This window comes from Cnephaeus nilssonii (genome assembly GCF_951640355.1).
Source record: "Cnephaeus nilssonii genome assembly, chromosome: 6".
NCBI lineage: Eukaryota > Metazoa > Chordata > Mammalia > Chiroptera > Vespertilionidae > Cnephaeus > Cnephaeus nilssonii.
This window is the reverse complement of record NC_137077.1, coordinates 6824135-6851826: the sequence shown is the minus strand read 5'-3', so window position 1 is coordinate 6851826 and position 27692 is coordinate 6824135. Positions and strand designations below refer to the sequence as shown.

Below are 27692 nucleotides of genomic sequence, written 5' to 3'. Positions count from 1 at the left end.
CGGGCGGCTCTGGGATGAGTCAGGAGTGAAACCTGACCCTCCCCAAGGGCAAGAGGGAACCTGAAAGGTGGTATCAAGCTAAGCCGGAGGTGGGGACAAGCGCCCTCCCCCCACTGGGGATGCAAACAAGCAAAAGGCCACCACCTTCTATGACAAACTGTTTAATGTTCCATAATGTGCAGCTTCTGAGTGACAGGGGCCCAGTAAAACGAGCCGTACATTCTGGTGCCGGAGCAGCCGGGCCGCCCGCCCCCACCGGTCCCTCTGGGAGGCGGCAGGGCAGGCAGGAGGTGCTGTGAGAACATGGTCCTGGGTGTGCTCACCGGGAACACACCCGTGTTAAGTGCCCAAGTGTCATAGGGGTGGGGGACATGACATTTACACAGGAGAAAGAACCACGGACACGTGTGTGACCTGGAGACACGGCACAGGTGACCGAGGACCAGGGCAGCTACAATGCCCACGTGTGGAGCTATACACAGAAATGCGAGCTGACGGGTGGGAGTCACGAAGGGCGGGCTCGGGGCTCCTGTGAGCAGAACAGGCCGAGAGCCTGGGAGACCTCGAGCGCCCGGGGCAGGCACAGACAGCAGCCTGCCCGTGAGAACTTGGGCGGATCAAACAGTTCACAGGAGTGAGAACCCCGATGCTCCGCGTAGGCAGTGATGGAGGGACCCAGACCCACGCGTGGGGACACCGAGACCTGAGGGCTCACGGGAAGGCCCAGAGCAGCAGGTACAGCGCCGGAGGGCGGAAGTTCTGTCGGAGGGCTCCGGCTTGGCTCCGGCTCCGGCTCCGGCTCCGGCTCCGGCTCCGGCAGGATCACTCGGTGACAGCCCAGAGCTGAGCCCAAGGGCCTGCGAAGGCTCAGGACAGGGAGGACCCAGCTCCACCACAGACACCAGGGTCTCCTGGGGGCATCTGAGCGCATGAGCAAGTCGCAGGCCTCAGAAGGGCCCTCAGGCCTCGCTGCTGCTGCTGCTGCCCCTGCTGCTGCCGCGCTCCACCCACACGAGGCGGGCCTGCTCCTGCAGGATGCGGCCGCGGACAACCTTGGCCAGCTCCTCCGAGTGGGCCCACGCGTGAGCGGGCACCTGCACCCAGGAGCAGGGCAGCCCCCAGAGCACCTGCTCCGAGCTGCGGCACTGCCGAAGCAGCTCCGAGTCCCGCCAGCCCGGCCGGCCCAGCAGACCCCTGCCAAGAGAAGAGAGTGGGCAGTGGGCAGAGAAGGGCACAGAGACGAGAGAGAGACAAAGATACGGAGAGTTAGAGAGAAAGGACCAACAGATGGAGGAAGGCAAAAAGACAGATGGCAAAGAAGGACGGAGAAGAGCCAGAGAGAGCCAGACAGAGACGGATACCCCCAGGAAGGAGGTTCGGGTCCGGCCTCACCTGACTTCCCGGACATTCTTCTCGGTCACCTCCACGTGGATGACGATGGGGTAGATCTCATTCTGGACCAGCTCCCGCACGCCCCGTGTGCCCAGCTCCAGCAGGCAGTGCTTCTTCTCGGGGGTCAAGGTGACATTTTACTCCGGCCCAGACACTAATGGCCCCGCCCCACACACACCCCAGCACTGGGCTCCATAGCACCGCCCCTACAGGGGCCCGCTTCCCCATCCAGAGGGACCTTGGCAGTGAGGAAACAACGAGGGGGGGAGGCGGGAGACCTGGGAAAATAAGTCACGTTGCCTCTCTGGACCTCAGCCTCCACATCTATAGGATCAAGCTACCTCCACCCCCTCCCCCACTGTCCCAGCCAGCTCCCAGGACAGGGGAGAGTCTGAGGACAAGGAGACAGATAGGCGAGGTGCACCAGCCATTCACAGGTGAGGGAAGGCCCCCAGAATGGAAGGGACTGCCCAGCACCTACCTTCCCAACAGACTCCTGGATGGCACGAATCCTGCTGCCCAGCCCAGGGGTGGCGGGCCGGGCCTTGGGGGCTCCGGGAGCTGAGGGTGCGCACTGTTCCTCCCCAGACAGGCTTTCTGGAGAGCAGGAAGAAGCCAGAGCAAAGGACCGGTGGGCCTGGCTGCCCCAGAGTGCCACCCTGCCCTCCCCTCTCCGGGCACAGAGGCTCACCCGCTGGGCACACTTGGAAGTCCAGCCGGGAGTTGGGCAGGTCTAGCAGGTTGCGGATGAGCCGAGGCGCCAGGCACTCGGGCAAGAGCACCACGGGCCGCAGGGAGGGCACCAGCAGCGGCCGCACCAGGCTGTAGGGTTTGAGGCTCCACTCTGGATCTGGGGCAGGGACAGGGGCGGGTGCAGAAGAGATGAGGGTGCAGGCAGGGCCCCAGCTCCTCTTTTCTAGAGCAGACACACACACACACACACACACACACACACACACACACACACACACACGCTGCCCCAGTCCTCCCTGGAACTGCCGCAGTAGACTCCTCCCTAATCTCTGCCTCACTCTCGCCCCCTAAAGGCCATTGTCCTCTCAGCAGCCAGAGAGGTTTTATTCATTTTTTTAATATATTAATTTTTATTAATTTCAAATAGGAAGAGAGAAGGAGAGAGAAATAGAAACATCAATGATGAAAGAGAATCATGGATTGGCTGCCTCCTGCATGCCCCCTACTGAGGATCTAGCCCACAACCCTGACTGGGAATCGAACTATGATCTCCTGGTTCATAGGTCGATGCTCAACCACTGAGCCACACTGGCCAGACCAGAGAGAGGTTAAACCAGAGAGAGGTTATAAAGTCAGACCTTATAACTCTCATGTTTTCAATGTGCCAACTCCCCATGACTCTTAGGAAAAAGCCCACATCCTCCTTGTGGGTGACCCAGCCCCCCCCAGAGCCTTCGAGCAGCAAGCCTCGCACCCCATTACAGATTCCACTCCTACTACACAGACTCAGACTGCCCTTCAGCTGCCTCCAATCACAGGGCCTGCTGGTGCCCTGGGCAGGCCGAAGCCCCACCCTGGCATCCAGTTCTCCTCCATTACAAGCGTCACACTTTGCAGTTATGTCCACGAATGAGATTATGTGGCCGACAGGTATCTGCCTCTCGCCATCCCCAACAGGCAGTAAGCTTCAAAGGGGTGGGGGACCACGGTGTCCTGTGGACCAAGAATGACAGTTCTGACACTTGATACCGATGTCCTCCAAACACACCATGCACAGCCATGCCACTGGGCCTTTGCACAAGCTGTGCCTTCTTTTTATAAATGTTTTTTATTGATTTCTTAGAGAAAAGGGGAGAGAGCAACACTGATCAATTGCTCCCATACACAACCCAACTAGGACCAAACCCGAAACCTGGGCATGTGCCCTGACCAGGAATCAAAACAATGACCCTTTGGTGCATGGGATGACACTCAACCAACTGAGCCACACGGGCCAGGACAAGCTGTGCCTTCCGCCTGGAACAAACTCCTCTTCCTCCTTGAAGGACTCGGTTTAAACCATCTCCCTTCCAGCACGTCTTCCCTCACCATCCTCGTCTCCTTGCCCCTCACAGTTGCCATTCTCTCATGTGGGCTCTCCCAGCCCCTCCCCCCTGGTCTGGCCCAAAGCCTCACCCTATTGCCTCCAGGAACCTATTCTGGGGTCCTCATGGCACAGCTACACCTGCTCTGCCAGACGAGAACAGGCCCGAGCTCACGCGTGCCCCACACTCATACAGACCACGAACACACGAGGACACACACACCTCCTACACCAACCGGCTCTCTCAACCCTGGAGGCCCATCTCCCACCAAGGGAGCCGTGTCTCTCAGGCCCCTGGCGTGGGCCCCGCCGCACCGGAACCCTCCCAACAGGCCCTTCCAGGCCAAAGGACACCCAGAGGCGCACTCCTGGCCTCCACAGGCAGCCCGGCTGCGCCCTCACACCTGCACTCACCTGAGCAGGGCTCCGGCAGCAGCTGCTCCGGGGAGTCCCCTGCAGGACTCCCGGCATGCTTGGGCTTCACCAGCCGCAGCTGGTCCAGAGCTCGCTTCTTCAGCTGGGGGGCAGAGGGAAAGAGGGGCACCTGAGGACTCTGCGTTATTCCACCCGTGGGGAGAGGGGAGAGTACGTGAAACCCCAGGCGGAGGGGGGCCCATGCCACCGGGTCTTCTCCTGTCCCTGCCCAGGCAGGCAAGGACCCAAGAAGTGAGGTGTGCCCACCCCCATTTTACAGATGGACAAACTGAGGCCCAGAGACCAGAGGAACCTAATGTCACAAGAGAGAAACTTTGGGGTCTCTTCCAATGAACTAGCAATGTGGCCTTGGGGAGGAAGATGAATGAAACCAACAACAACAGCATTTATTATACCAATAGCTGGCAGGTATCAAAAGCCGACAATGTGACACATACTAAGTAGGCCACGGATGTGCATGAACCACTAAAGCCTTCTACGCCAAGGGGCCAAGCAGGCCTCCTTTTACACTGAGGACACAGAGCCTCCGGGGAGGGGCAGGTGGTTGTCCAAGGTGGCATGGCTGATTAAGTGGCAGAGCTGGGATTCAAACCCAGCCCGTCTGGCTCCAGAGCCTGCGCTCTCAGCCCCCTCTCTAGTGCCATAGCCTCTTGCGTTACTATGGCAACTCATTCTGCCCAGGTGTACAGGGGCGGACCACACAGCCCAGTCCTTATCCAGGGACTGGAAAAGGGGACGTGACTGTTGTTCTGTCAAGTGCTTACCGTGTGCCAGGCATACTCGCGAGCACGAGGCACGCTCTATCTCATTTACTCTCTCAACCACCCTGGACGTGAGTCCTGCTGTTCTGTTTGCTGGCACACAGACGTCAACCAAGTACGGATGAGGGGTGAGGGATGAGGGGTGAGGGGTGAGGGATGAGGGGTGAGGGATGAGGGGTGAGGGGTGAGGGGTGAGGGATGAGGGATGAGGGATGAGGGGTGAGGGAGCGAGGTGAGGGCCTCCCCCCCTCTCCTCCCCCGGGGCTGCCAGAGAATGGAGCCTGGCCTCTCCCTTTTGGACCCGCCCTTCGAACCCCCTCCCCACAGCCCTCACCCAGCTGGTGCCACCCTGCTTACATTGCCGCGGGGCCCTCGGGGCCGGCTGGAGGGCAGGCATTTCTCCTGAACTTCCAGGAGCTGCTGGGCTCTGGGGGGGCAGGGGGGAGTCTTGTCATGTCAGTATGGCGACAGGGAACCCCTCACAGCCTCTCCTCTAGCCCCCCACTCTGTTCCAGAGGATAGTGAAGGGTTGCAAAGGGAGAAAGAGGCCCCCACCCCGGTCCCAGCTCCCAATGGGACCCCACCCCCAGGCTCCGGGCTCTGGGTCACCTCTGATAATTGGGCACTGTGCCCCGATCCAGGTCCCGCAGCGTGAGGGGGTCGACCCGCGCACAGAACCACTCCTGACGCCGCTTGTACACCGGGTCCACCAGCCGCAGGATCTCCTGGGCTTTCACGCACAGGGCATGGGGGTCTGCCCGCTCGGGCAGAGTGAGGTTGGCTCGAAGGTAGAAGGGCTCGGCGCCCAGCCCCTTCACCCAGGCTTCTAGGGCCTCATGGAAGGACTGGCAAGCTGGGCATGGACAGGGCCGGGGGGGGGGGGGAGGGCAGCAGGGAGAACAAGAGGAGGAGGAAGTCAGGCATCGGATGTGGCCCTCTCAAAGCCCAAGCTACCAGGACCCCTTTCCTCTTCTTAACGTGAGAGCCCGAGGCCCAGAGAGAGCAGGACGTGCCCAAGGCCACCAAGCCCACGAGGGACAGAACCTGGACTCGAACCCAGGTGCCTGGACTCCTGTCCAGTGCTCCTTTCACTGCCAGCTGCTTGCTGAGTACAGGGGAAGGGCACGAGAACAGACAGCCAGCATGAGGCAGCGACACGGGAAGGCAGGGCACCGCCAAGGGCCAGGAGGTGGAAGGCCTCCGGCTCGGGCCTCAGTTGTGCCATCCCCCGGGGCTGGATGAACCCTCTCCTGGGCCCTTAGCTCTGACCCCAGTCACCACGCCCCCTGCCCCCGGGCCAGACTTACCCTTAGAATCCATCAGGAAGGGCAGTGTGGACACCTGGTTCCAGGTCAAGGTCCTCCGCTGGGCCTCGCCGTCCAGGCCGGCCCCCTCCAGGCCCGCAGCCTCTGCCCTTGGCTGGGAGAAAACCCAGGCAGCGAGGGAGAAAGGTCAGCTCCCCAAGGCAGGACAGCCCTGGCTCTGGAGGAGGACTGAGTGTGGGACCAACCATGTTCCACCATTCAGACGCCTCCACCTCGGAGGGCAGTGGCTCAGCTACCTTCAACAGGCCCCTCCACCCAGCAGGTTCAGCCAGGGCCTTCCCATATTTAAAAGCAGGCGGGCTGTCCTTCTGCCCCACCTCCCAGCCCCTGCCCAATCAGATTTCACTTAATGCTGGCTGAGGCGGGGCAACCAGCCGCTAATCAGTGAGCCTGCCTCCTCTCTAGCCAATCCCTAGAAACCCGGCCCAGTGACCTAGAGCCACCAATCGGAAGGCATCCAGCCCTGGCTAAAGCACTAACTCCTCCCCCAGCCCACAGCTGGGTGAGGGGCTCACCTCTCTCGGTTCCACCCTGGCAGACCCAGGCCCAGAGAGCACCCTCCGCACCACCGTCCCGGACCAGCTGTCCCCAAGGAAAGGCAGGCCATCTGGACCTCTGTCCTGGGGTTCGGGGCCCCCCGGGGGGCTCCGGCCAGACACCTGTATGGCCAGAGACCTGAGAAGAGAGAAGCGGATGGGAATTAGAGTTCAGTCAACATTTTGCTTCAGTTCAACATTCTTGGAAAACCACAGCAATTCCCCAATATGCCATGATGCCCGCACCCCACCCCACCCCACCCCGGTCCATTGCACCTGCTGTGCCAATGCCCAGAAGGCACTCCCCCCTCTTCTCTGCCTGGCAGATTCTGCTCGTCCTCCAGAGCTCAGGCCCAAAGCGAACTCTCCCTCCCAGACCCCAGCAAACGGTGAGGTGCAGAAGCACAACCGTCCACACCGTGCCTGTCGCCTGCTGTCTCCTCCATCAGAAAAAACACCCTCCGCTCTGGGTGCCAGCACCCAGCCCGTGCCTGGCACACAGTAGATGACTAATGAAAGCTTGTTATGCTCACAGTCGAGGAAGGAAGGTCACCATGAGAACACAACGCAGACCAGAGATGGCCACGGGGGCAGCGGGAGCACACGGGAGTGGCTCCCCGGAGGAAGCCGCCGCTGGGCTACACCTCGGTCAAGAACAGAAGCCCTTCAGTAACAGGCAGAGGTGGTGTTCCAGGCTGGGGGGCGGCCACGAGCAAAGGTGTGGGGGACAGGACATAGGATTGTGGGGAATTCAGTAACAATAATAATAGCTGCCGATACACGCTGGGTGCTTCCCATGTGCCAGACGCCATGTGAAGCTCCCGACTAACTTAGCATCCTGGGAGAAAGCTCCCAAGGAAGGCCAGCGGCAGCCAGCCTTCGGGGAGCGCAGCTTCCTTCCTCTCACGGGCGGTGGGAGCCACCGAAGGCTAAGACAGAGTCACTAAGACCTCCCTCGTGGCAGGGCTCTCTGCCTGTCCCTGGATGAGAACTGATGAGGCCTCATGGCCAGGCTCACACACCACTGACTCCAAGTCTCCCCCATGACCCCCTGGGCCTGGTACTGGGGAGGGGAGAGGCCAAGGTCAGTGGGTGTGCCCCAGCTGAAGAGGTGGCTCAGGGAGAGCCCAGGCGTCCACCCACCCCCCCACCCACCCTCCAGCTGCAGCCCCCAGTCACACTGCCCCCTACTGCCAGCCTGGGCGAGCGAGGCTACAAGGACCTTAACCCAACCAGCACCCAGAGCGGGGAACTCTGGCCCTGAGAGCCCAGCTCAGCTCCTGTCCTCTCAGTCAAAACAGAGAACCAGGCCTGGGGGGCTGGGGCTAGACATGGGTGCTGGGACTGTCCTGGCTGCATCGAGGTGGCGTGGAGAGGCCTGTGCACGTGGCAGGCCGGATGCTGGGCCCGGCTCTGCTGCCCAATGGCCTTCCGGCTGGAGCAACACAGGCCAGTTCCAAACCCCAGCATGAAGTGCGCCCTAGACCGGGGCGAGCGAGCTGGCTGCCTGGTTCTCAGTCACCACATCCATCAAGCAAGGGCATGGTGGCACCTGTCTCCCACTTTGCACATGAGGGTCAGAGGAATGTAAAGTCAGAGCAGGTAGGGGGACCAGAGGGCTCCGGGGCCTCCCACCTGCAGGCCTGTTCCCAGGGGAAGAAGAATTCGGTTTCTTAATGGAATGGACTAGCAAATAAAAGCCTGTCTCCCTTCCAGTGAGTCCAACCACGGTGACCCCGTGCTTCAGGCACGGGCACACGGTTTCTCTCGCTGGGGTACGGACGCTGGGGTACGGACAGAAGAGTTTTGGAAAGGTGGCCTGGGGGGCGCCAGCAGGACTCTGGGGCCAGAAGGCCTGGCTACTCCACTGCCGGTCCTCAGCAGCCCCCTCTGTGTCTACCTGTTTCACTGTACAATTCAGCCAGTCAGAACACGGGCGCTCTTAGAACAGTGCCTGGTAAGAACTAAGTGCCGGGTGAACGTTTGACAGTCACTGTGATCAGGTGACTCAGGACAAGCCACCCCTCTGTGCACAAGGCTTCTCCACCTGTTTCACACCCACAGTCAATTCACCGTCACGGCTTCCCCAGGACCCAGTGAGCAGCCTGCACCCAGCCTCCACCTGGCCTCCGCACGCCCCTCCCTTCCCTGCAACCCCAGCATGGGGGCAACTCCACCCTCCAACCCGGGTTTCAGGCTCTTTTTTTTTAATAACATCTTGTTATTTTTCAATTAGAGTTGAGGTTTACAGATATCCTTTTTTCCCCCCACAAACCCCCTCCACCTCACTCCCCTCTCCATACCTCCCCAGACCTTCCCAGCACTATTGTCTGTCCGTGAGCTATGCATATCCTGCATAATAAAGAGGTAATATGCAAATTGACCATCACTCGAACACACAAGATGGCCGCCCCCATGTGGTCAAAGATGGCTATCCCCATGTGGACACAAGATGGCTGGCAGGGGGACCCAGGCCTGCAAGGGAGGGCAGTGGGGGGGGGGCAGGCCTGCAGGGGAGGGCAGTTGGGGGGGACCAGGCCTGCAGGGGAGGGCAGTTGGGGGCGACCAGGCCAGCAGGGGAGGGCAGTTAGGGGTGACCGGGCCAGCAGGGGAGGGCAGTTAGGGGCAATCGGACTGGCAAGGGAACAGTTAGGTGTTGATCAGGCTGGCAGGGGAGTGGTTAGGGGGTGATCAGGCTGGCAGGCCGAAGGGGTTAGGGGCAATCAGGCAGGCAAGCAGGTGAGCAGTTGGGAGCCAGCAGTCCTGGATTGTGAGAGGGATGTCCAACTGCCAGTCCAGGCGACTCCGGGCAGTCGGACATTTCTCAAGGGGTCCCAGATTGGAGAGGGTACAGGCTGGGCTGATGGACACACACACACACACACCACCCCCCATGCACGAATTTCGTGCACCAGGCCGCTAGTATGCATATAAGTTCATGGGTTAATGTCTTCCCGCTCCCCCTTCCCTCTGAAATACATCAGTCTGTTGCCTGCTTCAGTTGCTTCCCGAAGACACACATCAGGCATCCCCTCCTTCAGGCATTCCTCCCTTGCCCACGTCCCTGAAAGACCAAGTAACTTCTCTGAGCCCCCACAGCCCCAGGCTACCAACGCCTGGCACCTGGGCTCGCTGAGGGCAGGGTCCAGATCCAGTCCCTCTCAGTCCCGGGCCTCAGCACTCAAGCAAGAAGCAGGGGACAGAGGAACGTGGTACGGGCAGGGCTGCCTGCTCCAACCTCCTGGGACTCCTGGGTCTCCAGCAACACAATCCGACGCCCCACCACCACCCTGCCTGTGGGCAGTGAGAGGATGGGGATAACCTGTCCACCAGGTGAGGGCTCCCACTCCCTCCCTCAGTATCAGGTCAGGAGGTCAGGTCCCAGGGAAGGCAGGCGGGGAGGGCAGGCCTTCACTCAGCCAGCTCTGGCAGTGGTGGCCCCAGCCCCAGCCCAGGGCACTGTGGGAAGATCCCTCGGCAGTGTACATGGCTGCTTTGTTCAGGTCGGGGGCCCGTGAAGCAGAGACTTGAGCAAGCCACACAGATGACCTCACTTAACCCTGCCAGCAGCCCTACGGAGACATCTGTGACTCCCCTCATGTGGAGAAGGGGAAATTGAGGCACGGGGCAGTTATAACTAGACAAGGGTTGCACAGCTGGTGGGTGGTACAGTCGGGCAATGACCTATTCAAGCCCCTGTGCAAACCGAAGGGGCCATGGATCCTGAGTCCATGTGAACAAGTGCGGGCAGAGGCGGGTCCTGGCCAGGGGCACAGCACCTGGTCCTCTCCCCACATGCCCCTCCATACTCAGCGCCTCACTGTCTCCCAGCCTGTCCATCTGTCCATCTATCCGTCAGCCTGCCCCAGCACCCCCACTGCCCATCTCCTCTGCCTGCCCCAAGGCCCTAGGAGCCCAGCAGGGCAGGGGAGACAAGAGCTGAGAATACCCAGCATGGAGTGAGTACTGAACACAAGTGGGAGATTAAAGTGACATAGACCAGCGGTCACCAACCGGTCCGCTGATTTAGATGGCCCTTGCCAGTGTGTTCAGTGGTTAGAGCACCAGCTGCGCACCAAAGGATGGAGATTTGATTCCCAGTCAAGAGCATGTACCTTGGTTGCAGGTTCAATCCCCAGCCCTGGTCAGGGCCCGTGCAGGAGGCATCCATGTTTCTCTAGCTCTTCTCTCTCCCTCTCTCCCTCCCTCCCTTCCATTCTCTCTAAAAATCAATGGAAAAAAATACTCTCAGGTGAGGATTAACCATAAAAATGTGACGTAGACAGAAGGACGGCACCCAGGAATCCCCAACTCCACCACTCAGTGGCCTTGGGACAAATTCCTGACTCCGAGCCTTGCTTTCCTTAAATGAATAAGGGGCTAGAAATGCCAGCCCCGCAGGCCACTCTGAGAATTAAGCAACAAGGGCAACAATAACATTAGCTAAGAGCTGGCACATCCACTCACTCTGAGCCACTCTAACAGGAACACTGGAACCGCACAGCGACCTAAGGGGACAGGCACAATTGTGACCCCATTTTACAGAGCAGGAAGCTGAGGCCCTGGGAAACGAAGTGGCATGCCCAAGATTCCACAGTAGAGCCAGAGTTCAGCCGACTGACAAGCTGCCTGCCACACCGCACTGTCGCCCAGCCCAGGACACATGCCTCGGCACCTCACCTCCCGCTCCGCCTGTCCCTCAACCTCTTTCTCTCCCCGTCCACCACCTCTGCCTCCACCCTAACCTGTGTCCTCCCCCATCCCCCTCCTCCTCAGGAACAGCACGGGCATCAGCGGTGGCCCCCGACCACAGCTCCTGCTCCCCCTGCCACATCCCGGCGCCCCCTGGACGGGAGCCAAGACCCCTGTGCAGGCCCGAGCTGGAGGGAGGAAGGGCCCGTCAGGCAGGAAGGGAGGTGCCCCACCCCTTCCCTCAGAAGCACGTCCTGCACAGGGAGAAACAATGTCCCGCTGGCCCACTGCCGGGGCGGGGGGGGGGGGCGGGGGGGGGCTCTGGACGCGGGCCTGGCCAAGCGGCTTCCAGCGGGCGGGAGGCCCCGGGTCCTGCTCTGCCCTGGTTTCCTGGTGACCTGTGCTCTGTATCTAGCATCCCCACTTTCCAGCTCTGACCTCAGTGCTTCCTACGCCCTCTCCGAAACCCAAGTCTGATCAGGTCACCGTGGACTTGGGCCAGGGCACTCCGCAGCTGCGGAACCTCGGGCAAGCCCTTTAACCTCTCTGAGCCTCAGCTCCTTCCCAAGGAAACCGGGATAATCACAGTAACGCCTACCTCCAGGGACAGTCAGAATGCTAGAAGGCAGCCAGCAGCGAGCGGGCCTGCAGTTAGTAATAGCTAATCCCTCGCAGGTTTCCCAGCGCGCACCAGCCAAAGTCCACACTTTTCCAGCCTGACTCAGAGCCTGTTGTGGCCTGGCCTTCCTCCCCACCCCCACCCCCACGTGCTCCAGTCAACGCCAAACTCCAAGCCCATCCCAAACAGCCTCTGCTCTCTCCCTCTTCCAGCCATCCAGCTGCCCTCCCTACCTGCCCTCTCGCCATGGCTGAGTTCAAAGGCCACATTCTCAGCCGGGCCTACCTCTCTCCCCTCCTGAGGTCCCTCTCTCCCCTCCTGAGGTCCCTCTCTCCCCTCCCGAGGTCCCTCTCTCCCCTCCCGAGGTCCCTCTCTCCCCTCCCGAGGTCCCTCTCTCCCCTCCCGAGGTCCCTCTCTCCCCTCCCGAGGTCCCTCTCTCCCCTCCCGAGGTCCCTCTCTCCCCTCCCGAGGTCCCTCTCTCCCCTCCCGAGGTCCCTCTCTCCCCTCCCGAGGTCCCTCTCTCCCCTCCTGAGGTCCGCTCAAAAGCCTGGCCGGGAGGCCCTTCATGACCAACACACAGAGCTCACTGCCTCCCGCACACTCGGAGCCAATGTGTTTCTTGGCTCTTGAGTGGCCCCGCCCCACCCACAGCTCGAAGCTTTGTTGGGCGGGAGCTCAGAGCTGGGGAGGACAGGCAGACGGCCGGTGTCAGTACAAGTACAACTACCATTTACTGAGCATCTACTTTGTGCCTGGCAAAGCTAGGTGCTTGACTGACATGAGTCCTAACCCTCAAACCACCCACATGCAGAGGAGAGAGCTCACTGCTCCCTTTGAGGAAACTGAGAAAGGTCACACAGGTGATAAACGGTGGCGACGGGGTTTGAATCCAAATGGCAGTTGCATACAGCAAAGGCTTGGCTGCTGCTCCCTCCCACCTCATCCTGCTCCCGGATCTGAGCCGCAGGCCCCACCTCCCCCCACCCAGGCGGCTTCCGTACCTGTTGAGGAGATCCAGGCCGCAGCCTCTGGCCAGGAGACCGTCCGGCTTTCCCAAAGGCCACACGCTGTCGGAGGACGAGGATGAGGAGAGGCCGGGGGACCAGGGTTTAAGCGTTACACTCCCTGGGGAGAAGGAGTGGGGTTCAAGAGTGCTGGACTGAAAAACGGGGGAGGGCCCAGAGACCACCCATGGCCCAGAGGCCTGGGGCTGAGGCAGCTTTGAGGCCCCAAGAACACACTGGACCCACTGGGCTCAGGGCTGGGCCGGGGCCTGCCAGGATGGCCCTGCAGTTCCTAGAAGAGGGTGAAGGGTGGACCAGAACTGCGGAGGGGCCCCGCACAGCACAGCCAGGACCAGGGCTGAGCCTTCCTGTCTGTCCAGGGCACAGCTGGGCCTCGGGGAGGGAGTCACAGGCCAGGGGCAGAGCAGGCCGCATAGGCCTCAGGTAAGCTGAAAAGCTCCTCCCCACTCCCACCCCGTGAGCTCTCCATGGAGTGTCCGAGGGCCCTTACCTGTGATGTCTGACATGCTGCTGAAGGACCTGGGCAGAGAGGACGGGAAGGAGGGGCAGGAGCTGAGAGTCCGTGGGCATCTGCCCCAATCCCTTCTCCTGCCCCTATGCCACCAAAAGCACATGCCGGCTAGACCAGGTGGGAGTCCCAGGCACAGGGCACTCATGCCACCCAGCTCCCCTAAACTCTCAGAGACAAGAAAGTAACATCCTGGCCTCAGCCCCATGGCCTTCCACCTCGAATGCCCCGGCCTGTTCTTTAACGCCACCCCCTCCAGGAAGCCTCCCCTGACCTCTCACCCCCATCTCATCCTCACTTTCTACACTGTCATTGGTGGCTCCTGGGCTGCCCCTCACACTAGACCAGTGGTCGGCAAACTGCGGCTCGTGAGCCACATGCAGCTCTTTGGCCCCTTGATGTGACTCTTCCACAAAATACCATGTGCGGGCGCGCACGGACAGTGCGATTGAAACTTCGTGGCCCATGCGCAGAAGTCGGTTTTCGGCTCTCAAAAGAAATTTCATTCGTTGTCCTGTTGATATTTGGCTCTGTTGACTAATGGGTTTGCCGACCACTGGCCTAAACCATCAGGTTTCCCCTGGGTTAAGCAACTCTGCGGTTCAGTTTCTAGTGACTCAGCCGCCAGAGTGTTGGGTTGGGGCTGAGCCTATTCTGCCCTTTGGCCTTGTCTTAACCTCTGACCTCAGTCACACCTATGCTCTCAGGGCCTCGGTTCCCAGCGCTCTAGCCATTTCAAGGCAGTTAGGGAGGTGAGCGCCAAGTGTTGACTCTGGCATGAGGGATTCTGGGAGGTGGCTGGGCCTCTGCCGCTCTCTTTCCAGCCTGTTTACCTTTTGTTTTGTTTTTCACATCGATTGGTTGCCTCTCAGGCCAGGGATCCAGCCTGCAACCAAGGTTCGTGCCCTTGACTGGAATCGAACCCAGGACCCTTCGGTCTGCAGGCCGACTCTCTATCCACCGAGCCAAACTGGCTAGGGCCTGTTTACCTCTTAGCAGGTGCAGGGTCCTCCTCGCGCTGCCGGCGGAGGATGGAGCCTGCGCTGGGAGGGAAGGGCAGGATGGACAGCCGGTTGATCTCTTTCTCGTTGTCTGTAGCCTCCTCCTGCAATGTCACGACAGGGCCTGGGTCACCCCCACTGCACCTTCCCACAGCTCAATGCACCTAGGTGTGCGCCCATTCCACAGATGAGAACTGGGGCCCAGAGCGGAGGAGTGAGCTCTACAAGATTACAGTGTGAGTGGCCCCCAGGTCTCCCGGTACCAGGCCCAGCAGCGGAGCTGGCTCTGGATAAGCTTAATAAGGTGCTTGCCTCTGTGGGTCTCAATTTCCTCCTATGTGAAATACACTCCACAGCATGTGCAAAGGCCCTGAGACAGGGCTCTGACACCTGCCAGGAAGCCAAAGGCTGAGATCCAGAGAACCCGGCTAAAGGGAGGGAGGGGCCCCCCTGAAGGCCTCTGGGACCTAGTAAGGGCTTTGTCAGCAAACTGGAGGGCCCTCTCCATGTTAGTAATTATGTGACTACTATCAGTGTCCCCCCCATATTCAGGTGGGCAGGTGTCTTACCGAGATGTGGGGCTCGGATCCCCCCAGGACAGTGGCCTCCCCGACTGCATCTGGGCCTCCAAGCGGGGAGGGGAACTCGCTCAGGCTCCAGGTACTGCTGAGGTTGGAGCACAGGGAATGGGAGGAGGTGCAGGCCTGGGAGAGGAAGGGGGAGGGATGAGGTCAGCAGTGCTGGACCAGGGCCAGCCACAGTCCCTCAGTGAACGCCTGCCCTCATGGAGCGCTCCGCCCAGAGGACACAAGCTGTAAACAAGCAGACAGACAAAGGAAGTAGCCCTACACCGCCCGGAGCGGAGCGCAGGGCAGGCACGCAGGGGCCACCCAGCCGGGCAGCATCAGAGTACTTTCCAGAGCACGTGTGCTTTAAACTGAGCACTCAGGGTAAGTAGGCGCTAAATAGAATTGGGGAGGATGGCCTTGGCCAGTGGTCGGCAAACTCATTAGTCAACAGAGCCAAATATCAACAGGACAACGAATGAAATTTCTTTTGAGAGCCGAAAACCGACTTCTGCGCATGGGACACGAAGTTTCAATCGCACTGTACGTGCGTGCCCGCACGTGGTATTTTGTGGAAGAGCCACACTCAAGGGGCCAAAGAGCCGCATGTGGCTCTCGAGCCGCAGTTTGCTGACCGCTGGTCTAGGCAGACAGAACAGTACGTGCAAAGGCCCCGAGTCAGGACTGTGACACCTTCCAGGAGCCCAGCGGACCAGGCTAGAGGGAGGGAAGGGCCCGCCGAAGGGCCTCTAGGGCATAGTAAGGGCTTTGTCGTTACCTAAGAGCAAAACACCACGGAGGGGTTTAAAAAGTGAGAAGTCACAGACTCACACTTCCTTTGTTCTGTTCCTCCGGGTATTAAACACCTGGCCTGTTGATTATCTCCAAGTAAAATCAAGATAAGAAAAGGCGGAGTTCCTGACAGATGTCCAAGAACTAGGAACTGTTTTCAAGGGGTCTGTGGACACAGCTCCAGTACTGGCTGGCTGTGTGACCTTGGGCAAGCCCCTGACCCTCTCTGGGCCCTGTGCAATGAGGGCACTGGACTGGCTGGTCTCTGAGGGGCTTTTAGGGCCCATGGTTTGCATTCCAAGATGCTCACAGGCCCTCAGGCCACTGGGCTTCTCCAAGTGTTTGCAAAGACAGGCTTCAAACTAGTCTTGGTGCCCCAGGAGCAAGCCCAGAAACTCAGAGACCCACATGCCCCATGCCTGTCCCGTTCCCTCTGCACCAACCCACACCCACCCTAGCTGGGGTCCCCCACCAGACCGGCATATCCTCCCTCCTGGCCAAGAGTTCCCTCCAAGCCAGCACGTTCTTGGCGCAGGGGGAGGGATCCAGCCAGGACCCACACATTCCCTCCCAGAACCTGCATCTTCTCGGGCCCAGCGGAGCGTTCCCAGTGGGTCCCACGTGATCCCACCACCGCTGAAGGCTCCCATCAACCCTGCAAGTCCCACTCCCAGCTGAGGGCTCCTGCCAGTTCCCCCATGTTCCCACCCTCAACCGAGGCCTCCCACCAGGTCCCACGAGTTCCCACCCCTGGCCAAAAGCTCCTGCCAGGGCCCCAGCATGCCAACCAGGACCCTGTACTCCTCCTGCCCATCACCTTGAGGCAGGGCCCGCCGTGGGCCCGCTGCAGCTGCGCCTCCAGCAGGGCCTTGGTGCCCTCCAGGCTGGTGAGTGTGGTCAGCAGCTCGTCCCGCTCGGCCTCCAGGCTCCGCACCTGCTTTCGGTACTGGTCTTTCTCGATGAGGCTCTGCGAGTACTGCAGCTGGATGTGGTCACGGCTCTGGATGGCCTGGGAGGGCGAAGGCGCCACAGTGACTCGGCTGGCTTGGCCTCCGACCGCACAGATGGGGGTGGCAGCGGGAATAGCACTTCCTGTGTGCCGGGCCCTGGGCTTAGTATCAGCTCATTTAATCAGCACACTCCCCCTCCAGTGAGACCGTCTCATTATTCTCATCTTATAAATAAGGAAACCAAGGCAGCAGGGGCAGGGCTGGGATTCAAACCCAGGCCGAGTCCAGGCTCCTACCATTTCCCAAGAACAACTTAAAACTGTGAGACCTACTGTGTGTGGCCAGCTTAACTCACAGCATCCCCGCCTGGTGGAGGAGCCTGGGTTCAAACCCATCCCATTGCATCCAAAGCACTTTTCCCCACGATGAAGCCCAGGGTCCCTGAGAGCTGGGCCCGTGCCTGGACCTGCCACTGCCCCACGGCCCCATGGGGAGCTGGAGACAGAGGCCCAGCAGCCAGGAGCAACCGGGCGAAGGGCAGATCCCTGCGCCCACCCAAACCACAGAACCAGAGTCCGGGATGAAGCCTGAACCCGCCTCCTCACCAAGCCCGCCAGGGGATTCCAAGGCCCATTGTAGTGTGCTGACTTCAACTCCTCTAGCGGGATTCAAACTTGGTCCGAGGACAGAATCTCCAGCCCGCCCCAGTGCGTGGGAGCCTCACACAGGCCTGGGGGCCAGAGGAGCTGGCCTGGGCCCTCAGCCCACCCTGTGGCCTCAGACGGAGAGGGCCGTGGTGCCCAGGGCTTGGGAGCCAGAACTTTTAAGAATTTCTTCATCAGCAAATATTTGCAAGCACCTCCCCTGCGTAGGTCTTGTTTTTGACTTGGAAGGAATAGAAATTCAGGAGTAAAGAGCGCCAGGACCAACTCCCTCTGTCCCAGGAGCTCAGGTGAGCAGGTGTGCTCAGGGGCAAGGCTGGCATACCTAGAGTGCTCACGGCCCCACGTCTGTGTCCTCCTGGCCTACACGCCCCTCCTAGCCAATCGGTGCCCTGTGGAAGCCTCTTTTCCACAATCCTAGTTCCGTCCGCTTCTCCTCGTCTGCCCGTCTCCCGGGCCAGGGCCTCACGCACAGCAGGCGGGGCTCACCTGGTCCCGCTCCTTCTCAATCTCCTCCAGCTGGGCCAGGACGGTGGCCATGCGGTGCTTGTACAGGTCGCAGTCCTTCTGCAGCGTGCGGTGCTTCAGCCGCAGGTCCTCCATCTCCTGCAGGTACTGCGGGCGGGCGGGGGGAGCGGCACAGGGTGGAACACGCCAGGGTCAGACCACAAGGCTGGTGACCACGGAAAGCCAACCAGCAGGTGCCCAACAGGTCCAGAGAGAGAGGCCTGAGCCCCCAAAACAAGCGCCCGTCCAATCTCCCCAGCTGGGCCTGACTTCACCTCCCCGGGCCTCAGCTGCCTAATCTGTAAAATGGGACTACCAATAGTGATGACTCCCTCCCGACCAACCTGGGCCTCCTGTCTGACCGGCAGTCTGCTCCCTGACCCTGCTCTGCTCCTCCCACAGCCCTCATCACCCTCCCCTACGGGAAGTGGTTGCCTTAGGTTGCGTGTCTGGCAGACGGTGTGTCTCCCCCGCTAGAGTTTACCCTCCACAGGGACAGACATTTGTTTTGTTCCCGAATGTATCTCAATAAACACTTGAGAATGAATTGATGCAGTTCCTAGCACAGTGCCTGGCACACCTGCAGGGAAGGTCGGCGCAAGTGAACTGGTGATGCCCACCACCCTCTCCTCTTCGGGAGCCTCCCCAGCTGCGTAAGAAGGAAGGCGGGGGGCAGGGCAGGGGGGGGGATGGTGCACGGGGGACGGTACCTTGTCCCGAAGCTCCTCGGCCCACTGCAGCTCCCCCTGCACAGTGTGCAGCTTCTGGCACAGCTCCTGTCTGCTGTCCTGCGCCTCCCGCCAGTCATGCTCCAGGATGTCCAGGAGGATGCGCTCTGAGCCTGGGGCCCCCGGCCGGCTTGCCTCCTGGGGGTCAGAGTTCAGGGCTGCCTCAGCCTCTGGCCTAGGGCCCACCTTGAGTGTCAGGGGAAGGGGGACCCGCAGCCCTCAGCCCTCAGACCCACTCCACTAGCTCTGCCACCTGGGCCAAGGGCCTTGACCTCTCTGGACCTTGGTTTCCCAAATATAGAGTGGGCGTGGTCCACCAGCCCTGCCCTCCCTCCAGGGAACATCTGGGGTGCAGATGAGCTAAGGGCGTGAGGCATGCTTGAACAAGTTCCGCCAGGATCATGTTCCCAAACAAGAACTAGGCACGCTTTCTCCTGCTCCGGCCCCCACCAGCTGCCAGGGCAGCAGATCAGTGCTATTTCCAAGGCCTGTTCCTGCCCCTCTCACAAGGGGTCTTCGTAGGGGCTGAGCCTATCCCCAGCAGGTAGACCATGGGCCCAAGATCCACCCCCAAACCCACACCCCAGCCAGGCACCCCCAAGCCTATGAAGTACACCAGAACCCGGGCTCCCATCCCCCCACTTCCTGTGTGGAGCAATGGCCAGGTGGCCAGCCCACACTGCCACTGACCGGCCACAGGACCCCCAGCAAGCCCTGGGCCACCCAGACCTCAGGGGTCTCAACTTTCCAGACTCTTCCACAAATAATAAAAGCTGGGGGCCCTTCCCCCCGAAAAATGCTCACACACAAAATCAGGTGCACAGTGGCAAAGCATCCAGAGACCCTGTGGGGCCACCCACAGACCATAGACTAAAGGCCAGAGAGAGCGGAACGCTCAGCCAAGACAAGAGGCCAGCCAGGGTCCATCCGATCTCCTCCCAGGTGCAGACTCCTCACTCTCTGACCCCTCCTCCCAGTGGCCACCTTCGAACCTGCTGCCGCCCCTCCTGCAGCTCCTTCAGGGACGCTGTCAGCCGCTGGTTCTCTGCACGCAGCTCGGAGACCAGGTCCACGCTGTCCGGCTCCTTCTCCTTCTCCTTCTCCTTCTCCTCTGCCCCGGGGGGCGGCCCCCTGGTCCTGCGGAGCAGTGCACACTCTTCCTCCAGCCGGCTCACCTTCAGCTTCAGCTGATCCACCTGGGCAGCAACACGGGGGTCAGCCCAGGGAGGGATGCAGCCCAGGGAAGGACCCCAGGGAGGCCCATGGGGAGAAGGCCTGCTCCTCCTTCCTGGGTGCCTCCCAGATCCCCAGAGGGGCCTGGGCAGGAGTCCTCCTGGACTTGTCTATGAAGGAGGTACCGGCTGGGCAAACACGATGAGAAAGGAAGGGGGGCGGCAGGGCCAAGCCGCCCTCCCAGGGGCCTCTGCTTCAAGGACTTTGGGCCGCGGTGCTGCATCACAACCGACTCGTCGGTTCATCAGTCCCACGGTTCCGACACGGAGAACAGGCCATAGAGCCCAGTACCGGCTGACGGAGGAGAAGGAGGGCTACACCGAGAACAGGGGGACCAGGGTCTGGGCCCAGCTCCGCCTCTAACTCAGTGTGGCCTTTGGCAAGTCATGGGCTCTCTTTGTGCCTCAGTTTCCTCATCTCCCAGAGGAGAGGAGGAAGAGGATGGTTGTGAGGGTTCCCAGGCCCCCCTCTAGCAGATCGGGCTGTTAGTTCATCCTCAACAAGAACTCCAAGCCTGGGGTCCAGGTTTCACTTGTACTACTTTTGCCCTCTGTCATCCTGAGCAAGTCACTTACCTCCTCTGGGCCTCAGTTTCTTCATCGGTAAAATGGGCCCGTTCATTCCCCCCGTTCCATGCATGACCTGCCTCCCAAAGTCATTGCAAGAATCAAACAAGACAGAAGGTGGGCCGAGACCTTTAAACTGTCAGAGGCTGGCTGCAGAGCTGCCAGGGGTGTGACAGTCGCTGTCTGCACAGCTTTAAAAAAAATCCCAACCTGCCGCCACACGGTGTGTGCAGCCGGAGCTGGCCAGGGTGGTGGCTGGGCGGCCGTGCGGTGGCCGGCGGGCTGAGAGCATATGCACAATCCAGTTTGCTGGATGATAACCGCACTCAGCCAGAGGCATTTTCCAAATCCGTGTGGGGTCCGAGGTTGCTAGACAGTGACAAGAGGAGCAGCAGGTGGCAGGTCACAAAACCAAGTCATTGTTGAAAAAAGGCACAATGACCTCTGGTGCCCATGTCTGGTGCCCTAGGAATGCCCCGGCCTCTCTCGGAAAATGACTGGCAGCCCCACACTCCCCAGAGCCGAGCATGGCCACACACACACACACACACACACACACACACACACACACACGGGTCTGAAGGCTGGGTCAGGAGTTTCTCCTCCTCCGCAAAGGGCTCAGAAAGAAATTCATGACCCTCACATTCCTTTCCCTCACAAAACATGCTTTGTAAACTGTCGGAGAAAGACAGCTAGTTACAAGGGCAAGCGTGGTCACACCCTCTCCAGCAAACCGCAGCCACACACCACGGCCTCCCCGCCTGACCCTTGGCCAGCAAACTCCCGCAGTGAGCTCAGCGGGCAGGGCACCTGGGAGTCTCTGCTGAATGCCAGGAAATGCGGATGCATTTAATCCTGGGGTACACACTCACTTAGCACAAAATTACAGTGTTGGTTCCGTAAGTTTATGTTGCTTGGAAATGGCAGCTCATTAAATTTGCACCTTATAAAGCACAGTATTAAGTCACAGCCACCACACACCTGTCCGTGGCCAAAGGAGACCCAAGCTGTCAAGACAGGAACCATCAGCTGCTCTACTCAATTCCATCTGCAATGCCTTGGTTAATTTTTGTGGCCAGAAAAAGCCCGCCAAATTTAGGCAAATTTACAGTAGCTACATTTAAAGAAAAACGTATCCACTAGTTGAATTTCACCCCTTACCTTCTACCCCCTAAACTGGGAAAAAGCAGCCATTCTCTGCCTAGTGTCAGGTTCTCTTACCCCTAGGTGGTCACACTATGCGCACCTACAGCTAATCTGCAGATCCAGAGGCACCTCCAATGCCTTTTTTTTAAATCCTCACCTGATTTTGAGAGAGAGAAACATCAATGTGAGAGAAAAACATCAGACCCTCAACCTAGGTATGTGCCCTGACCGAGAATCAAACCAGCAACCTTTTGGTGCACGAATGATGCTCCAAGCCATTCCAGCCACAGCCACTCCCAGCTCCCTGGGCCGGTGGCCCTCACACTGTCCTCTCTGAGCAGCAGAACCCTTCTTCTAAGGACACTCACAGCAGGTCTCATGTCCATTTCAGAAAAAGCAGGCATGGATGAAGATGGGGAACGCAGCTCTCCCCACCTGCCACCCACCCCCCCCCCTACCCGAGCAGTGCCAAGAGCAAGGTCAGAAATTCTCAGTTGTGGGACCCTGGGAAAGTGCTCTGATCAATCTTTCTGTGTCTCCATTTCCTCATCCATAAATGGGGACAGTAATAGTGCCGCCTTGCCCCGATAGAGTTGTTGGAAAATTCAAGCAGTCAGTGCATGGCAAGCAGTGAGGACCGCGCCTGGGCATAGGAGGTGCTGTTTCATTATGTCATCCTTCTTTGTGACCTCCTGCCTCCAGCACGGTGAGGAAACTGAGGCACAGAGAGGAAACCCTTGCCCAGGCCACCCTTCGCTCAATCTGCAGCCAGTCTTTGGGCCTCAGACAGCCCTACCTCATGCCAAACACCAAGCAGGCAGAGAACAGCCTCCTGGCCACCCCACTCCAAGCATCTGCCTTCCCACACCCCCGATCGGGCCTGGCAGTCTAGGCCCTTCAACCTGTGGCCTCAACACCCCCAATCAGGACTCATTTCCCCAAACCTCAACATGCTGGTGTGCACAGCCACAGGCTCCCGCACTCCAGTGCACCCACACGACAGCCTCCAACAGGCACCTGTCACCACCTGCAATGCCGCAGCCTCCGCTGAGGCTCATGGGTCTTCCAACCCCAGGGTCAGCATCCCCCCAGGCAGCCTCGCACAGTATTGCTGGAGAGAGCCTACTGTGTGCCTCTGGCACCGTTAAATCCTTTAAACAGCCCTGGCCCGTGTTGCTCGATGGTTAGAGCATCCACTCACACAATGAAGAGTCTCAGGTTTGATTCCCAGCCCCGATGGGGGAGCATGTGAGAGGCAACCAATCGATGTGTCTCTCTCACATTGATGTTTCTGTTTTTCTCTCTCTCTTTCCTTCTCTCTCTCCTCTCCCTCCCTCCCTTCCACTCTCTCTGGGAAAACAAAAAAATTATCAATGGAAAAAATATCCTCAGGTGAGGATTAAAAATAAAATCCTTGAAACAATCCCCTGGGGCAGTAAAATTCCAGTTTCATCCCCATGCTGAGAGCCAATAGGAAACCAAGAAGTGAGGCTCGGTGTCTCCACCTGTAAGAGGCGGGGCCTCGTTCATTGCTGGAGAGGGCCGGGTGAGACTTCACCTGGACAAGATCGGGCAGAACAGCACCACGGGGCAAGGCCAGCACTGGTGCCAGGCAGACCTGGTTCCAGTCCAGGTTCCAGTCCCAGCTTTGTGATGAGCAAGTCCCTTTACAATCTAAGCCCAGTGTCTGGGTTTCAAAATGAGAACCTAGTGCATGGCACCTTCATGGGAACGTGTGACGTGATGCATGTAACCAGCATGGCACCCAGAAGCACTTAATAATAATAATAATAACAGAAACAACAATGGCTAATGACAATACAGGGTTTGAGCACTAACTCTATGCAGGCACTGTACATATCTTAAATGGATACACCCTTGTAACCCAAGTTTTCTCCACCTCAGCACTTGCTGACATTTTGGGTTAAATAATTCTTGGTTTGGGGGGCTGTCCTGTGCTCTGTAGGATGTTTATCAGCAACACTGGCCTCTACCCACTAGATGCCAATAGAACACAACTCAGCTATAATGACGAAAAAGGTCTCCTGACATGGCCATTGTTTCTGGGGGGCAAAATTGTCCCCAGTTGAGAACCACAGCAGTAACTCAATGAAATAAATGCCATCAACACCCCCATATTACAGATGAGGAAACTGAGGCTCTGGGTAGTGAAAGGACCTGCCCACAGTCCAATAGCTGGCAGATGGTGGCTCTGGGACACGAGCTGGCTACCCTATTACCATCCCTTTTTATAAAGATCGCCCCTGCCCCACGGTGTCCTGTCCACCTCCCAGGGCCTACCGCCAGCTGCAAGTCCCGGCTGCGCAGGACGGCAGAGTTCTTCTCCTCGCTGAGCTGTGCCAGGCGCATGGCGATCATGTAGTTTTCATCCTTGAGCCGCAGCAGCTCCAGGCTGCCCACCTCCCAGTCCTCCCGCAGCCGCTGGCAGCGCTCCTGAGCCTGCTGCTGTTCCCGCAGCCGCTGCTCCAGTCCTGCCCGCTCCTCCTCTAGCACCCGGCCTCGGGCCTGCAGCTGCTGCTCCCGCTGCAGCTGGCTCTTTCGAGCCTCCCGCAGCCGCCGCACCTCTGTCATCAGGAACTGGGTCAGGCCCTCAGGGCCCTCCTCATCTGCAGGACACAGTGGGGAGAAAAGCCAAGTCAGGCAAATAAAACCCACAGGGATAGCAAACTGCACAGAAAAACCCAAACCACAAAAACACTAGAAGAAAACTCTGGAATATACAGGGTGTCTCAAAAAATGTATACACACTTTAATAGCTGATAGCTCAATTTTGAAAATGAAATTTATTTTATAAACAGTGCCTTTTTAATTATTCAAAGTGTATATACATTTTTTGGGGGCGCCCTATGTTTTTATAATTTAGGGGTAAGGAAGGCCCTCCTAAATAAGGCACAAAATCAGAAGCTATAAAAGATAGACAAATCCCTATACAAATGTTAAACTTTCAGAATGATGAAAGATGTAACAAACAAAGTTTAAAAAAACAAGCAACAGAGCAAAAGAAAAATATAAGAATTCAGAGCCACAATATATAAAGAGCTTTTACAAATCAATTTTAAAAAAAAAAAGGCAAACAAACAAATAAAAATAAGGGTAAAAACTATCAGTAGGCAAGTCCCAAAACAAAAGTGGCTAATAAATAGGCCCTACCTCACCAGCTATAATAATAATAGCCACTAACATTTAACTTTATTCTTTGGGCTAGATACATGTTAATTTATTTAATCCTCATGACAACACTTAAGAAAGGTACTATTATTGTACCTACCCTGAAGACAGAGAAACTGAGGCACAGAAAGGTCATGTCATTTGCCCAAGGTTTACTAATTTGTAAGCTATGAATTATATCTCTCAATGAAGTACAAACTTAAAAACAATAACATTATTTTTGACATATCAAACTGGCAAAAATGTTTTTGGGTTTTTTTGTTTTTTTTAATATATTTTATTGATTTTTTACAGAGAGGAAGAGAGAGGGATAGAGAGTTAGAAACATCAATGAGAGAGAAACATCGATCAGCTGCCTCCTGCACACCCCCAACTGGGGATGTGCCCGCAACCAAGGTACATGCCCTTGACCGGAATCGAACCTGGGACCCTTGAGTCCGCAGGCCGACGCTCTATCCACTGAGCCAAACCGGTTTCGGCGGCAAAAATGTTTTTACATCCCCAGGATGCATGAGGGTACAGCAGAATGGACACCCATACACTGCTGCTGGGATGTATGTTGAGTTCACATTTAAAATACACACACTCACTGAGAACTTTACTTCTCAGACCTCCCCTCCTGAGATATACACTTGCAGAAAGATGCACGCAGAAGGATGTTCCCAGCGTTGTTTGTAATGTTGCGAAACTGGAAACAACCTAGATGTCCATCAACAGGGGACCAGTTAAGTGTCTTGCGGCAAGCATCGCTAAGGAACAAACACTATGCAGTCATTTAAAACAAGTGTAACAGATGTGGGGGGAAATCATGAAAATCAATTGTTCTGAGAAAAAGCAAAATACAGAGCAGCACATGTAGAATGATCCCGTGTGTGTGTGTGTGTGTGTGTGTGTGTGTGTAAATGCAAAGAAAAGGGAGACTCAACAAAGTGTTACCAGCAGAGCAGAGCTGAAGGAAGAAGTAAAGGTCTTTCCTTCTTATTCTAAAGTCACCTGGACTGTTGGAACTTTTTACATAAGAAACTGTACACCCATGGATGTCTGACCCATACATGCCTGCAATCAATTTTAGGGGCCTGCGTTCTGAACTCTGACTAAGGGGATTAGAATCCCAGCCCCACACTCAGCCTGCTCCGGGGCCTGGGGCAAACCTCTTCGGGTCTCTCTGTGCCTCAGTCTCCCTATCTGTTCAACAGGGTTCATGGGAGTGCCTCCCTGACAGGGACGAGGCAAGGGACCTCTGCAAGGGTGTGGGAGCTGCGGCACCCACTGCGGACCCACTCACCCAGGATCATGGAGCAGCGCTGGGCGGGCTCTTGGCCCGTGAGCAGCGTGAAGTGCTCGGGGTAGTAGAACTCCAGGGCTTCCAGGAAGGCCTCGTAGCCCCTCTTCCCACGGCAGCGCAGGATGTCCATGAGGCGCCCTGGGAAGCGGCAGGAGGGCGCCCAGGGTTCAAGGTGAGGGCTTCCCCCAGTGCCTAGCCAGTCCCCCCCACAGTGTTACAGGGCCCACATTCCCCACATTTTTAAGACGTTGATACACACAGGGCCTGTCTCAACTCATCGTGGGGAGAGCCCGTCTGCCACAGCCAGGAGAGCCAGGAGCCCCCCATAGCACCTGAGCTTCAGCAGTGCCCCCCCTCCCGCCTGCCACACACACACACACACACTCACGCAGGCCCCCCAAATGCTGCCTGCCTTTTCCATGACACACCCACCGAAGCCCCCTCTATCGCCAAAAGCAAAGTAAAATAGTTCTCCCATGGCCAATTCCTGCAGGTCCATGAGACCCTCAGCCCTTTGCGGGCGCTGGTTCAGAGCCCCGAGGGCACCCTCGTTAAGCTGAGCTGGGTCCTGAGCACTTGGAGGAAAATGAGCTTCCAAGGAGTGTGTGGCTCGGAGGGGGGCAGAGAACGGAGGAAGCCAAAGGGCGCAGGAAGATGCCAAGGCACCAGCTGTGACCCCGAGGTGCCGGGCCACCCTGGCGACCACATCCACCCCCCCGCCACCCCGCCCTCTAATGTGGGCCCAGGACGTGGGAGGAAACCCCAAGGCAGACAAAACCCAGACGCCGCGGTGGGCGCCGCAGTGACAGTGGTCTGGGAGGTGGCAGGATGGTGGGCACACCGGCCATCCCACCCCGCGGTGTGGAGACCGAGGCCCAGGGACAGAGCTGCTGGCCTCTGGCTCCGGGCTCCGGGAGCCGCCCACTCGGCCCGAGGGGTCCCGACCCCGACCCCGCTCACCCGTGCGGTTGACGCGGCACGGGAAGCGGTAGGTGCTCAGCACCTCCTCCTCGTCCTGCTCGTCGATGACCCGGCACTGGCGCAGGTATGGCGTGAGCTTGGCCGGGTTGAGGGCGCGCGTCAGCCGGTGCCGGACGCCCTCGATCCGCTCCCACAGCGCGTCCTCCTCCGCCTCGGACCCCGAACCGGCCCCAGCCTCCTCCTCGGCCTCCCCCGCCTCGGCCCCGCCCGGCATGGTCGCGTCCTCGGGGTCTGCGGGCCAGACGAGCCGGAGATCAGCGGGGTGCCCCGGGGCGGGGGGGGGGGGCGCCGGCGATCTCATCTCAGGGCGTCGCCCGCCGGCCCCAGCGCCCCACGGCCCCGGCGCCCCGCTCTGCGCCCCGTCGGCCCGGCTGTGCGCGGCCCCCGCGGCCCCGACTCACCCCGCACGCCGCCGCCGCCGCCTCCTCGGGCGCCGGGTTCTGCGCTCGGGCGGCGGCTCCGCCGGCGCAAAGGAGCGGTGTCCCCGGCGCCCCCCACACTCCCGGCTCCGTCCCCGTCCACGCCGCCGCCGGGGCTGCCCGGGCCTCCCCTCATCGCCGCCCCGGCGCGGGCCGAGAGTCCGGCTGGCCCCCCGCACGCCCTGCCTCCCCGCCGTCCGGCCGCGCCTCCCCCAGCTTCCTGTTTCCCGCGGGCTCTCCCGGCGGCTGGCTCCGCGGGGTCCGCGCGGCCCGCCCACACCTGCCCGGCCTCCCGTGGGCGGGGCTGGACACGCAGGT

General features: G+C 59.1%; 1 protein-coding gene across 3 annotated transcripts; it reads right to left on the bottom strand.

Moving 5' to 3' along the window:
* Window positions 1-145: 145 nt before the first annotated feature.
* CARD10 (caspase recruitment domain family member 10) lies at window positions 146-27563 on the bottom strand. Of its 3 annotated transcripts, none has more exons than XM_079775552.1 (21): window positions 27357-27563; window positions 26935-27186; window positions 25975-26112; window positions 23802-24127; window positions 19548-19751; window positions 18538-18693; window positions 17810-17935; window positions 16526-16717; window positions 14920-15054; window positions 14339-14454; window positions 13332-13360; window positions 12818-12941; window positions 6485-6644; window positions 5952-6063; window positions 5254-5497; window positions 5002-5071; window positions 3863-3965; window positions 2084-2242; window positions 1874-1989; window positions 1393-1508; window positions 146-1194 (listed from the first exon to the last, which is right to left on the bottom strand). In XM_079775552.1, exons 1-21 carry the CDS (start codon window positions 27508-27510, stop codon window positions 960-962), a joined length of 3267 nt encoding a protein of 1088 aa, XP_079631678.1. In that variant the 5' UTR covers window positions 27511-27563; the 3' UTR covers window positions 146-959. The 3 variants fall into 3 exon arrangements, with proteins under 3 accessions (XP_079631678.1, XP_079631679.1, XP_079631680.1); XM_079775553.1 differs by having other exon boundaries at window positions 1393-1505; window positions 27357-27562; XM_079775554.1 differs by lacking the exons at window positions 146-1194; window positions 1393-1508; window positions 1874-1989; window positions 2084-2242 and adding an exon at window positions 2251-3078 and having other exon boundaries at window positions 27357-27562.
* Window positions 27564-27692: the final 129 nt, after the last annotated feature.